The 15,374-nt window shown below is 35.9% G+C and overlaps 1 protein-coding gene across 3 annotated transcripts; it reads left to right on the top strand.

Moving 5' to 3' along the window:
* Positions 1–695: 695 nt before the first annotated feature.
* On the top strand, positions 696–12,836 carry si:ch211-126c2.4 (uncharacterized). Of its 3 annotated transcripts, none has more exons than XM_053505551.1 (9): positions 696–888; positions 3,642–5,519; positions 8,152–8,197; positions 10,381–10,536; positions 10,668–10,757; positions 11,152–11,271; positions 11,837–11,926; positions 12,501–12,572; positions 12,689–12,836. In XM_053505551.1, the coding sequence occupies exons 2-9, from the start codon at positions 3,657–3,659 to the stop codon at positions 12,697–12,699; spliced, it is 2,448 nt and encodes an 815-aa protein (XP_053361526.1). In that variant the 5' UTR covers positions 696–888; positions 3,642–3,656; the 3' UTR covers positions 12,700–12,836. The 3 variants fall into 3 exon arrangements, 2 of the variants coding, with proteins under 2 accessions (XP_053361526.1, XP_053361527.1); XM_053505552.1 differs by lacking the exon at positions 696–888 and adding an exon at positions 2,416–2,533; XR_008361208.1 differs by lacking the exons at positions 11,837–11,926; positions 12,501–12,572; positions 12,689–12,836 and having other exon boundaries at positions 10,381–10,580; positions 11,152–11,169.
* The last annotated feature ends 2,538 nt before the right edge of the window (positions 12,837–15,374 follow it).

Raw genomic sequence — 15,374 nt, forward strand, 5'->3', positions numbered from 1 at the left:
CCCCTCTGTAAAAGTGGAAGAAAGCGGATTTTCTCATGGAACCTGGCTTGCCGCTGTAGTCAGGGTTCAATCCTGCTCGTCGTGTGACCGATTCAGACATCCGAAGACTCATTCATCGTATGGATCTTGTTTTGTTTTGTTTTGACTCGAGGCGAAGACTCCCTTCTGACGTCTGTTTACCACGGCCAGCCAAAGTCTCCTGCGCATGCGCAAAAGAGGTGTCTGGGAAATGAAGTTAGTCGGGTGATGCTGTTCCGCCGATGTTTGCTGTTTGTAAACAGGGATGGCACAAATACAGAGGCTCTAAATCTTTCTTGCGTAATAGTTTCCAAAAGTGGTGTGATGCCAAAACATTTTCGACTTATTAATGAATGTTCCTAACGCTCTGTTCAGCATGTGTGTGATAAATGGATGGAATTGATGACCGATGTATTTATTTATTTAATTACATCATTCAAACACGTAAACAAATATTTACAATGTACAAGAAAATAGAGCGTAAAGGGTACAATAAAATAAGTAAACTTCTCTAGGTTATAAGATTATAGTGACATATATATATATATATATATATATATATATATATACACACTGTATATTGTAGGCTGTTTAATACAGAAAGTAATTTCTGCATAATTATTTATTAAAATGTGATGTAAACATACTCCACTAAATTGTTAACTTTTAAAATGGAAAATTCGGCATATGAATAAGAAATATCATATTGGAATAAGGGTGTAATAATAATACGTTTCTGGTGTAAACGAAGCTTTGTTTGAAGTGGTGACGGTGGCTGGAGGTGACCGGATTTGCGCCATGGATTTACTTCGTTGCGTAAAACTACATTGACCAGAAAGAGGTGCGCGAGCTGCTTTACCGCTGCTGACGGTAGGTGGGAGAGACGACACGTTGCATGATGCAACATGCCCAACTTCAGAGAGTTCATCACCAAATTGTAACGATTTTAGACTCGTTTTAGTCTTAAAAAAAAGAGTAGCGACACATTTAGCACAATGTTTGCGCACACTTTAATACAAGTCGTGGGCGAGATACGCAACAAAGCAGGTTCGCTCGACACGCCAGGGTGTAAAGCTTGGCTGTGTTACTCTTGTGCCCAATCACTGATTCCATTTGTTTTTAACACCCAATCACTGATCCGCATTGTTTTTTTTAACACCCAATTACTGATCCCCATTGTTTGTCCCGCCCTCGCACGGCTACGTTTTTAACTAGGTAATATTATTAAAAATGAATACATTTTAAAATATTTTGTAAAGTTTTTAGTTGTGACCCAACGAAACATGACTACTTTCCATAGGAAAAAATACTTTTATTTTTATTTGAATTATTCAATTCTATTCTATTCTGTTCTATTATATTATATATGTGTCATTCAATAAAAATAGTGGAAAAAGTTGTCAGTGTTTTGCTGATGCCAAATCATTTAAATTAACATAACAGACACCTTACTTGTATAACTGTATTAATCTGATCCACAATAATATCAATATCTTGTAAAATTAGTTAAACACTAAAATTATGAAATTATAATTGTTTTTAATTAATACTAGGAAATAAATATTAGTCACCCCAAACTATGTCTTTGGTGTTACTGTTACATAAATTAGTTTTATTAAAGTACATTTGACAATTTAAAATTGTCAGCATCAGAGGTCACTAGTTGAAGAGCACTGGATGAAACACTGGCTTCTTTTGTTTAGAAATTTCATTATTTATTTAGCAAATTTATGCAATGACAGCATTAAGTTTGTTATTGCTGTTACACATTTTATTATTATAACTTCAAAAATTGGACATAAAAACTGACACCATGTCTAATAATTCATTAATTTTGCATTTAAATGCATTTATCTGTTCAATTCTTTGCCTTGGAATATTTTGTCAATTATATTATAAAAATATATAAGATAAATATAAATATTATAGGAAAACATTTTGGAATAACATTAAGGGTTCTTCTTCCCTAACATTAAGGGTTCTTTGTATATATTTACAAATAATTTATAAATGTGTAAAATAAATTTGAATTGATAAGATATTAAGAATAATGCATTATCCCAAACGCTTCCTATATATTTAATATTTCCCCAGCAATTATAGAGAACAGTTGTTGGCTGGAGCCAGGGGCATGACGTCAAACATTTTTTTTTTCCTGTTTCACAATCATTTACATGGCTAGAAGAAATGAAGAAATGTATCCGTTAACGTTTAACGTAAAAAATATTGAGACGGAAAACCAACTGATATAACTACAATCATGCACGTTACCTATTATTTGGTTTATCTTTTCGTATATATTTGATATTACAATAAAATCCAAATTAGGATACGTTATAAGCGTAATGTTTTCCGGGGCGTGTTTTTGTAGTGACGTAATTCCCTTCCGATCCAATCCGAAACCGCGTTGCAACTTTCAAATGTACTCCGAGGCAAAAAGTCTTCCGCATTGCAGTGTGGTTCCTTAACTAAGATATTAAGTTAGAAATAAAACACTACTGCCTCAAGTTATTAGGTAAGTCTTTCTGTCTGTCACACCTCCCTTAATTTCTTAGTATGGAGCGTTAATAACTTTTTTCTAAGATTATAAAATGATTGGATATTTTTAAAGCAATAATTATCTGTTTGTCTGATGTTTATTTGGTGTGTTACCTAATAAGGCCGCTAGCAGATCTCTGGTCATTATTCACTTGTTTGTTGCACGTTAATCTAGGGAAATCAATCTATCTATCGATCGATCGATGGATGGATGGAGTAATAGGTAACACGTTGACCGGATAGATGTAAATCTTACCGTTAAAGAAAGAAAAACCCACAATGGTCAGTGAAATAGCCTGAAATTGAAACTGAAATAACTTAAAATTGATTGAAAATAATAATAAATAAAATTAGTCAGTCTGACTATTTAAAGAGTGAAGAGGGAGGTCTCAGGAGATTAGAAAGAAAATTGTAGACCAGCCTGTTGTGTCTGTGTGCATGGAGTTTGCATGTTCTCCCTGTGCTTGGCGGGTTCCCTTTGTGTTCTCCAGTTTCCTCTCACAGTCCAAAGACATGCAGATTATGTGATGAATGTGCGGGTGAATGTTGACCAGAGTTCCCACCATGGTCATGCAAAATGGAAATAAATACATGGTCAATTCCACTCCCTAGTTGGACTACAGAGATTCCTAGATGGATGGATGGGATGGATGTTATAGGTAAAGGCTATAAGAGTAGCTCGAAAAAGCATGATCTTCCTGTGACAAAAGTTGCACACATTATTCAGAAGTTTAAGGTCCACAAGATTGTAGCCAACCTCAAAAATTTGTGATTGCCTCAAAAGATTGTGCAACAAAATTTTAAGTCAGATTCTTTAGTTTTTTTTAATGCTTCTGTTGAACCACAATTTAAAAGCATCACAATGTCTTTTAATGATTTTCATTAGTTAATTTTCAGTACATTTTTATTTCTTATTACTTTTGTCAGTTTCAAGTTATTTCAGTGACTATTGTGGGATTTTGTTCTTAAATAGAAGAGTACCAACAATTTGGTACACTTGGTACAAAAGTGTGTAGCTCACAATTGATCGACTATATCATCAACCAACAAATTACATTTTATTTTATATTTTTTTCTCTCTGTAGTAACTTTAGGTGATAATGGAGAGCCTTCACCAGGAGCAGGCCTCCAACACAGGCAATGGGCTCAGGATGTCCATCCTCCGGAGGAATGCCTCTTCCCTGTTGCCAGAAATATGTTCCAACTCCTCATTTTATAAAATCACGGATGAGACTTTTCCCTACATGTCAGGAATTTTCGATGAGACTATGGAGCCTTCTTTCATGTCAAATGGACCAGTAGCAACCACAGATTTGCCTGATCAGGTACAGTTAAAGACATTGGCAAAAACTCAAGATGAGGTCATTTCAGATGTTGGAATTGAAGCAAAGGCTGCATACAGCAGCTGGCTCAGTACATCAGTGGAGAAGGGTCAATCGATAGATTTTAGCATGTCCATTGCATCAGCAAAAGATGACCATGAAGATATTAGTAATATAACTAAATCTGATCTGAAGGCAGATAAATCTGATGTCGGCTGTCATTTCTTGGAGTCTGCTGATTGTACGGAAAAATGTGGGATAGATTCAAATAATGGTACTTTTGATCTGGCTAAAGACCTTAAAGAGAGGTTTTCTGGATTGAATTTGACTAAACCTGTTCAAAATGAAACAACAGGATCAAGCAACACTACTTTTGAAAAGTCAGAACCTCATCAAGAAAAGTCTTCTGGACTTAGTTGTACTATTTCTAATGATGACGCAAGTGTCGAAGACAAAATTTTAAATGAAAAACACTTAAACTCCACTGTTGATGTTTGTGCCCCCTTAAACTCTACGACAGAGCAGCCAAACCAGAAGCTGAATGGAACCGTAGATATTACTCAGTCAGATGGATCTAAACAAGAGCAGAGTAATGAAGCGTGTGTATGTCGCATGGACTGTGAGAAGCAAAGCACTTTTACAAAGGCTGCAAAGGTGACCAATGATACTGTTGATATGACTGATGGTGTTCCCATTGAAGTTGTTCAGACAGGTTCTGTCAATGTGGAACCAATTGAAGGAACATTTACTAAACACAATACAACCACTGACCTCACGCCTTCACAGCCTGTTCCTGACTTTACTGTGGATATGATTAAAAACCCGAACACAGAATCACCAGTGAAGTCCAGTACCACGTGTGGTGTGACTGTGAAAGACACACCTGTATCTAAACAATCTGAACCTCCAGTTAATACCACCGCACCAGTAAGGGTTGATCTGTCCATTTGCTCTGACAAAACTGTAGATCTTCCTGAGACTGATTGTAAAGATGGACAACAGGAGCTGTTTGGGAGAAGAAATGGAATCTCTGATGGTGAAGGTTATCACAACTTGGACATTAGCCAAAGTAGTATGTTTTCACTGGATGAGATGTTGGACTTGAAACCATGTCCCCTTGTTGCATCCACACCTATTGTTCTGGGAAGAGGCTTTGACAGACTGCAATCTGCAAAGCCCACTAATATACAAAAACAGCTCTCTGTAATCAACAGTATTAACGCTCATTTGAATGATGACACGGCTGGTGTTAGTGAGCACGAAGGATCTGCTTCATCAAAGACAAATCCGTTGTCTGTCAAGTCTGACGCCTGCAGTCAAACAGCAAATTGCACATCGAATTCCACGACATCCGAAGCAGCGGTTGTGAACAAACCCCCTTCAAAACCTGCAGTGAGAAGGAAAATTCCTCAGCCTTCATTTAAATCCAATATTCCCAAGACCCAGCTTCCTGTAAGGCCAACCACCTTGCAGCTACCATCAGCAGGAGTTAAACCAAAGACTGCAGCAGCAGCAGCACAAACTGCAAATCAGCCAGAGACATCCTCATCTGCTCTGCACAGCACGAGGAGGACGGTGCAGCTCAATAAAGGGAAACCTCCTGCTTCTGCAAAGAACCCTTCCATACCTTCCACAGTAAAGGTAGGATACATGGTTTGTCTACAGTATACAGTCAATAACCAGAAGTGGTTTTATTATGGGGGTTACAGACTATTTCAGTGCTCATATTAGCAGTAAGTGTGGTAAGAGCACAGAGTGTTTACGTTTTACACATTTTATGTTTCACACTCATGTTCAAATATTTATATTTTTTATAAATAGTATTTTTGTTTATTTATTAAAAAAATAATAATGAAATATCCTATTTGCATACTGTAAGTATTCAGATCCTTTGTTATGACACTTGCAATTGAGCTTTGGTGCATCCTGCTCCTATCAGTGGTCATTGACATGCTTCGACAGCTTGTCCAGAGTCCACCTGTACCTAACTGACTTCACTGACGAAATTAGGAAAGGCATGCACCTGTCTCTAAAAGGTCTCACAGTAGATTGTTTACAGCTATCATGAGTGAAACCTTCTTCAGAGTACTCAGGATCTCAGGCTGGGATGAAGGTTTAAGTACAACATGACCATGTGAAAACACAGGAGTGGATTCAGAACATTTCCTGGAGTGACCCAGTCCAAATCTTGACCTGAACCCAAAAGAGCATCTCTAGAAAGAACTGAGAATGGCTGTGCACTGACCCTGGTTGAGCTTGAATAATTCTGCAGAGAGGCTGTCATTGCTTCCAAAGGTGCTTTGACCAAGTACTATGTGAAGGATCAAAATACTTGCATCATGTAAATGGAATATTTCAGACTTTAAATAAAGAAAGAATATATAAAAACGTTTTTTTGCAGAGAATTGTGCAAAATATGATAAGGTAAAAATTATACATTTTAATGTAAGTGTGAAACATGACAAAATGTGGAAAACTTTAGGATCTGAAAAATTTTATTTCGGTTGAGTGTTCGGGAGCAACCATTTTAATAATAATAATAATAATAACAATAGGGCAATTTCATGAAAGTGTCAACCTTACCATGGGACAAACCTGCATCTGTACCTGTAAATGAGCATCAAATGGCACAAACACACAATAATTATGACAGCTACGAAGAAAAAGTGAAGAAGAGAAAGAGAGGAGAAAGGCCCTAAAAAAAGACCAACAATTGCTTTTTTTTTCTTAGTTTTTTCATAATCACTATTTTAATTGTTTCACTATTTACTATTTTAAATTCTTATATTTAAGTGTGTTCATTAAACATTTTGCTGCTGATTCAGACGTAACATCCACATAGTAAAATGTCACATCCATAATGCCAGTTTGTCCACAATCATTTCTTCCAAGAATGACAAAAAGACAAATTAAACACAGCATTTTCATGTATTTTGTGGTTGTCTATAAAATTCAAAATTCTTTTTGTTTACCATAATAATCCACATGTTGCATCAATAAGGCTAAAACTTTCTAATAATAATAAAAGAGCTACATGATTGAAAAAGTAAAAAGAAATAAAATATCAAGGCATGAAAGAAAAGATTTATTTACAATGCAAAAAGCGACAGATGATGGTCACAGCAAGCAGAATATAGTGCTTGTGTTAAAAGCATTTCTAAAAGGGTGAGAAAGGGATAAAAAAAAAAAATGAAGCTCTTAAAAATAACAGAGACACCCTACACCACAAAAGTCTGGCCGACAATTCACAGTCTAGGCCCATGTGTGGCTAAAAACAAAAAATATACGTATAAAAAAAGAAAGTCTCAGACTGGTAAAAACAAAGTTACACACACTGGTACACACATAAACAGTTTTCTTGAAGCATATTTTGATTTGATTCAACTGTTGTCTACAATAAATGAAAAAGGCCCACTATAGCACCGCTAAAGCCCAAATGTAAATAGCACACAGTGACTCAGCACACAGTCACGCTGCCATCTTTGTTTGGTGTTGGCATGAGCACATCAGGCTCGGTAGCATTGCTGTGAATTTTAATGCACTCCAGCATTAGTCATGCAATGCTTTGAAGGGCATGGATGTAATCTCCTGTTGCTGTTTTTTTGTCACATTTTGTGCGAAACCTTTATTCAGTTTATAGGTAGTTTAATGCAGCAGTATAGTCCACATTGCATTTATTTGACTTGTGTCTCCAGTTTGTATAGTTGATCTGTAAATCTCAGCAGCATTCTGGGGATTTTTAAGGGGAAAAAAATTAAGGAAATTTAAAGAAAGAATTGGCTTTCAGTGTTTTTGCTTTGTATTCCTGTCTCTATTGTTTTACCAGTATTTGGGGAACCTTCTGGTATTTTCAACTTTAAAATTTTTATATTTTAAATAACAGCTTGTCATTTCTTAGCCTACAGATAAAATAAAATTTGTGTTATTAAAACAAGCATGCACACAGCATTTTGGCAGTTTTTCTCAATTGTGGTAAATGCAACACTATATGAAACCGTAGGACAACATATCAAAGGCAAAGAAATGACACCAGTCCAAATATTTCTCGCATTCTCTGAACAAGAATAATTGCTGCATAAGCTTTGCAAAGTGTGCCCATCAATTCAGTGTATGACCATTAGATGTTTGAGCATCCAAGTATTAGTCAAAACTAATAAAAAGTTTGAAGGAGCTGTGAAGGAGCACTAACTGTACACATATAGGGATTAATAGTTAATTTCGGACTTATTACGATACATAATGTGTTAGTTAACTTTTTTTTTTCCCTCTGCAGTCTTCAGCTGTGGCTACCTCCAGCACCACGTGTAATCTGACTGCAGGTAAGATTTTTTTCCCCAATTATTTAATTATTTTGTGAAATGCAATAAATAAATGAATTTATCAGTAATGTTGACTCTGTGTCCTTTTACAAGTTATTTGTGATTAGTAACAGCATAGTGTGGGGTTTACCCTCATAAAGATTTTTAAAATCATATTATCAGAATTATAGTACGAGGGCAGATTTAGCTGTTTTGAAGTTTTAGCTGTAATACAGTACATTCAATAGCTTGTGATGTTAACATCAGGTAGCACAGAAGGGGGCAGTCTAGTACACTACTTCATCCTGCTGTGCCAAAAACTCATCATGCATCTTGTACATGTGATATAAATTTGACGTTAAAGTCACATTATAGTCTAATTGTGTGGTATTTATTGACTGGATATGAAGCATGGTGTTCCCTGTAACCTATTTTGCCATGACACATTTTTTAACTGCTGATCTTGCACTTGTTTTACACTCTTTCATTTATACTTTATGTAGTCCTTAGTACCATGCTACTACATTGTGTGTTGTAGTTCCGAGAAAACAACATTTAGTTTTAATGTGTATAAGGTGAAATAAAAAAATTCAATCATCATAGACTGGTCATAGAGAGACAGAAAGAAGAGAAAATTGAGACCATATTTCAAAATGTTAAGCATTCGGAATGCTACAATTTATTCCTATTCACGTTTTAATGAATTTGTATACACGCGATGCCACAACCTCTGTAATGTCAATGTGTCTGACTAATAACCATGCATTGATTAGCAAGGGTCATCCATAAGTCTTCGTATTGCATTCTTAAACTGGAATAAACATCAACTAGTGAATGCCTGAACATAGCGATGGGCAAACAAATGCTCACTTAGTTGTTGAAACAGGCTCCCCATATTATCCTTTTGTATTTATTTTTTTAATTTAATATCATTTTTAATAACAACCAAAGGAGATTTGGATAACCAAAGGACATTCTCAGATATAGGCCTATTTTTATTCAACAGACAGTTTATTTAACATTTACTAATATTTTCATATATTGCTGCCTGGTTGAAACCGGGATTGAAATCTTGTCTTTGCACTGTAACATCATACTTGTGGCTTTGACTTTACAACCGAACAATTTGCCCAGTATGTAGAAAATACTGAGATCTACACCGATCAGCCAAAATATTAACACCATATAATATTAACACTGATTATCAATTATACTGTATGCCAGTAAACTAGTGACAGGATCATGGGCCCCCAAGGCTCATCTATGCCTGTGGGGACCGAAGGCCAGCTTGTCCAGTCAGATCCCTCAGAAAAGCTAATGTAGCACAAATTGCAGGAAAACGTTAATGCTTGTTATGAAATAAAACTATCAGAACACCCAGTGCATCACAGCTTGCTATGTATGGGGTCTAGCAGGCAAAGAGGTCAAGGTTTTCGATCTGGCCTCCAAATTCTAGCTCTCAATTCGATCAAGCACTCACGGGGTGGTATGGGATGAGGAAGATTCATGAAGTCCCCGCCCTGCAGCTTACGTCAGTTATAAAGGATGTGCTGCTTACGTCCTGGTGCCAGATACCACAGCACACCTTGAGGTCTAATGGAGACATGCCTCAAGAGGTCAGAGCTGTTTTGGTGGCACAAGGGGAACCAAGACAATATTGGTTTAAATGTTCTGGCTGATTTGTGTATATTATGTATCGCAATTTAGCTTCACAAAGTCACAAAGTTTTTGGTCTGGATAATCCCACCACCCCATGTTCAAGCTTGCTTTAAAGAAAGTGCATTATGGAAGTAGCCCTGGTTAGATCAGAAAAGATTAGATATTCTGTCTATTCTGATATTCTGTGAAAACAGATTTAAGTTGCATAAAGGCAAGAAAAAAAAAGAATTACATTTTGGCAACTTACCTTGCTGTGTGAGCTTGTGTTCTTCATCTGATGGATTTTTTTCTAAATACCCTCTCAAACACACCTTTGCAATATCTGAGACTGTGGACAATTTTAGGTTCTCAAATGGTAAAATAATTAAATGTGTAAAAGTGCAACTGTTTAATTTTTTTTAATTGCTGAACATATGTTTAGGCTCTACCACATATCTGAAAAATAGAGTGTTTTTGAATCCAATATATTTTGTCAATAGGTTACAGTGATTTTTATAGTGATAAATTCCTGTAGTAAGATTTGTACTGTTATTTTATATTTGCAGATAAAAAGGCTCTAAATACTTGTCTGACCTTGCCCAAACCCTCTGGTTTGCAACCCTATGGTCGAGGAAGATTTGGTCTTAAGCCACCTGGGAGTGCTGTTCCCTCAGAAGCAACTGGTCATGCTCAGACCATCAACAAACCAACTGGTTTATCTGGTGCTTTACAACGTTTCTATAGACTATAGTCTTTTCTTCCAAATGTAGATATTCCTTTTATCTGTTTAAGCAGACTTATTGTATGTGCAACGCTCTTCTGTTTTATTTACTGTGTTCTTCTTCAATTAAAGGTATTAGGACCAGGAATTCCCTGCTTCCAGGTTTTTCCCAAAAGCATGCAAGCAATGATGCCTTGCCATTGGCCAAAAGGAAGAAAACTGGTAAAAAAATTTTTACTGTCTAATCATTTTGCCAATAAGTGCGATACATTGTGCCTAATTCATCAAGCTAATATTTTGCGTTGTAATGCTATGCCTGATTGATGCACATGCTCAGGAAGACTAGCTAATGCTCAGCTAAAAAGACCTGGCCTCTTGTTCTATGATTATAATGATACATTTTTCCTGTTGCAAGAACATGGATTGCAATTTACATGAAATCAATACACACACCCACCCAAGTACAAAGAAAATTAGCATTAAAACGTATTAAAATCCGGCTAAAAATTTGCTTTTTAATTGTAATTTTCAGACAACCTTAATGAGATATTGATAAGTGTGGCCCTTTGTTTGGACTAACAGTCTGATGTTTGATCAAGACATTTTCCTCACTCAGATCTGCAGAACCAGCCCAGCTGTGCTGAAGCTCCCACAGGCTCAGAGGCAGGGGAAGGTGTTCAGAAGAATTTAACTCCTCTTACAGATATTACATCAAAGATACCCAACACTGGTACAAGTATGTGATCTAGAATACTAGACAGGTTGCTGTATTCGACTGCCTTTTTAAAAATTTTGTTTGCCCCTTTAATCACTATCGGGCAATCAGTTCTCCACCTCTGTTATCTGTCAGACTTGCAGCATTTTTTTTAGATGTGCCAGCATTTCCTGTGTGCATATTTTAAATTGGTCTAATCAACAGCAACTGAGTAACGAATAGTAGAATCTAAAATCTGAGCAATACTTCTGTTTAATTCAAATCGGACTGAAGAAATATCATCCATGTAATAATGTCTTTAATCCATTTTTACTAACACTTAATGTTAGGGCCAGGGGTAGCTCAGTGGTTAAGGCATTGGACTACGGTTCGGAAGATCCCAGGTTCAAACCCCACAACCACCGAGTTGCCACTGTTGGGCCCTTGAGCAAGGCCCTTAACCCTCAACTGCTCAGATGTGTAATGAGATAAAAATGTAAGTCGCTCTGGATGTAAGAGCGTCTGCTAAATGTTAACAGAATTACCTGTTTGTATTGCATTCCTAAATAATTTCTCCCCCACCCACCATACCTTTTCCTTTACACAGATTGTGGAAATTGTCTACTTCTTCAAGAGAAATTACAGACATTTCATAAGGAATTGGGGGGATTTCTTCAAGAACTTGGTCAACTACCAGGTTTGTATTCATGTTAGACATTGTAGTCTTTATACACTGTCTGGCCCAAAAAACGCTATTTCAGAAGGGTTAAATTATTGGCCTGCATCAAGCAAATAAAAAGAACTAAGACAATTTAAAAGGTTGTAACTGGTTGAGGAATCCCTTAACCTAGAAGGATAAAGCTGGACCGTCAACTTTGTGGAAGAAATGTGGTTAGAAAAATAAAACAAATGGAGATTACTTAAACACTTGAAGTTGCATGGTAGAAAAAAAAAATCAACAGTTAACTGTAGCTATGTTTAATAGTGAAAGCAAGGAGCATCACACAATGTGATCAGACCTTGCAGGATTGGAACTAAAGAGCTGTGTGGCCATAAGAAAACCAGTTGTTTTTACACATCAGCTGGCACTCATAGTGTGCTGTAGTCAAGGGTGATTTGAATGAAATCTTCAAGTGTGTAATTTTTCTTTTTAAAAAATATTATTATTTTTAGGCCAGCAGGGTATCATTGTTAAAATAATTTACAAACATATCTTTATCATATTTAGGCTTTTATGATGTTATGAATCTATGTGACACCATCTTTTTCAGATTGTAAAAAGTGGGTCTTGCTTCAACAAAACTTGCAGTCATATTTAGAGGAGGTTAAGAATTTACGAACAGGTATTTTTTTTTTTCTCAGCCTGACTCAATAACATTTGGTTTTAATGACATTAATTTGTGTAACTATTTTTAAGCACCATTTACAATGCTAAATTTACACCATAATCTTTTCACAGATCATCATTAGGGAAGAGGAACACGTCTGATCTACAGACTTTAAGTATTTTGTATAATAAACTTGAATATTATTGTTAATAAAATAATAAATTAATTATTTTCCACATATTGTCTTTTTTTAATAAAAGAAGTTAACAATTTTGATGATTTTTTTGGTAATTCTTCGTTTTAATAAGTTTGTATAATGTGAACTTGGATGATGGCTTTTTTTACTTAATTAAATCAGCTAACAGGTTGATGGCTTTACACATTAAGGCTAACTGTAGCTGTTTCTGTAAAATATTTGTACAATATGCAATCCATACAGTACTTCTGTTTATTGTTTATTATTTATAAGTAATTGCTTATACTTACAATTACTCTGCATTGACCATTTTAGACAAGCAAGCAAAATAGTCATTACAGACATTTTAAATCAGATATATACTTTAGTATTTAACAAAGCTGATGTCCAGTCAAAAAGGTCAGCTTCCCTCTTAAATGTTTTTGTTGTCTTGGTATTTTATGCATTAAAGATACACAAAGTATTGCTGTTTGGTTTTTGACTTGCAGCTAATAACAGCCTGTTCACTCAAACCAGACAGGAATTCCAAACATGTACAAATATTTTGTCAAAAAACACAGAAATTTATTCTGTGTATAAGTTTAAAATAGTATACACAGAATACTATTTTAATAGCTCCTGGTCTAATCATTTCCTTTTTTCCCCTGGGATACAATACACAGAATGTACAGTACTTTTTAGTGTTCCTTCTTTTTTTTTTTTTTTCTTTTTTTTTTTTTCTGGTGTAAATGCTGCTGGTGGTGTTACGTCAGGGAAGGTGCACGAGTACATCCTGTCCTAGTCAAACATGCTTTGGATTTCCTGTGCTTGCCAGTAATTGCTATTGTGCAATAGTTACACAAGGGTTTTTATGATGAAAGCACAGTGTGTGCAATATACAAAGTATATTTTAGCATTTTGCAAGGATCGGTGGAACAAAGCCTCGTGTATAGTAAGAGATTCAGATTCAGATTGAAGCAAAAAGAAAAAAAAAATAACATTCTAGGTTGTTCCGGATGCCTTCCTGTAGTAACTTTCTCTATTGTCCTTCTTGTGATGAGAAATGCCAGCAGCTTTTTTTTCTAACTACTATTCATGTAGTTGCTTCCTTGTGAGAAGAGTTAAATAGAATGATAAATTTGATACACTGGTATGAGGAAACTAATAAATTTGATACACTGGTATGAGGAAACTAATAAATTTGATACACTGGTATGAGGAAACTAATAAATTTGATACACTGGTATGAGCAAACTGTAGTGACAAAGACTGTTTTTTCCAGATAGCCAGTTTTTTTTTTTTTATTTAAAAAAAAATCTCACTTTTTTATTTTTTATTTTATTAATGCTGGAATAATTAAGGAATTCACTGGAGAACAACCACCCACAAAACCATCAGTACATCTACTGATACATACATTTTATGACCTTGTCACCCAAAATGTACTTGGTGGCAAATGCAAATACCCTCGCTTACCCTGTGTATTCATACGCTGCCATCCAAAGCAGTCTCAGTTTTTTTCTCCACCATATTCCTTAGGTTGAATATTCAGTTGGAGGACCCTGTGTCCTACGTATTTTATTGTCTTTCCTGGGTTTCACACCCACTTCAATTCATAAAAAGAATATTAATTAGCTGATTAGTTAAATCATGTGCTGGGAGCTGTGAAAACAATAAATTATAAAGGCTGGGGCAGGGGGTCATATTTCTTATTTTCATATGTTAAGTCTAATCATTAATTTAAACGCTAACTAAGCAAAGTTTTTTTACACTGAAAGCAAGTTCCACTCTGAGGTATTAGAGAGCAGAAAATTCTGGGTAGAGTTAGTGATGGTCATTTCCTTACCACTGTTTATCATCTCCACCACAATAATTTCTTAATGTTTTCATATATACTATACTATACTAATGCAACTTTATTTTTTCAAATACAGCAAACATTTTTCCCTGACCTTTAGCAGTTCTGTGCAAACTCTAGAGACTGTTGTGTGTCAAATTCCTGGAGATTAGGAGTTTCTAATATACTCATTCACCTATCAGCTTTGTCAAAGTCCACGAGGTCTCGTTTTGTTGTGTGATGTTAAAAGCTTTTGACCTCTATCTGCATTATTTTACAGTTTATGAGAGGTTATCTGATGCCTGTGTGATACCATTACCTCCAAAAGGAGTGTGTGGTCAACTCGCTTCTGCTCCTCACACTTCTTCAATGTTTTGGAACCCTTGCTTCTACCTGTTGCTGTAGATGCTGCACGGTATGATCCAGGGATTTTAGTAGCGAAAAGCACAGCCTAATGTACAGCACTCGCTTTCGCTACAGACGACCTCATTTAAAGGCAACCCAAGAAAATACTGGTAGAAGGACAGTGCTATATAATGTTTACTCCACGCTTGAACAGATGCTATTTTGTCTTAGAGCTGTATTAGACCGTGAATTTATTTATAATCGTGCTCCAGGACAGATTCACTGAAACATTTGAGGCCGATTCATTTCTCCTGCACCCAGCCCCCCCCCTTGAAAATATTGTATATATTGGCATCTGGTGCGCTGCCGTTTCTATTTTTTGTACAATACGCGTGAGCTAGTTGCGCGATTTGTTTGCATCTACACGTTTGTAGATCTGCTGACCGTTCGTATCTGCGGA

Source organism: Clarias gariepinus, chromosome 10 (assembly GCF_024256425.1).
Source record: "Clarias gariepinus isolate MV-2021 ecotype Netherlands chromosome 10, CGAR_prim_01v2, whole genome shotgun sequence".
Taxonomy (NCBI): Eukaryota; Metazoa; Chordata; class Actinopteri; order Siluriformes; family Clariidae; genus Clarias; species Clarias gariepinus.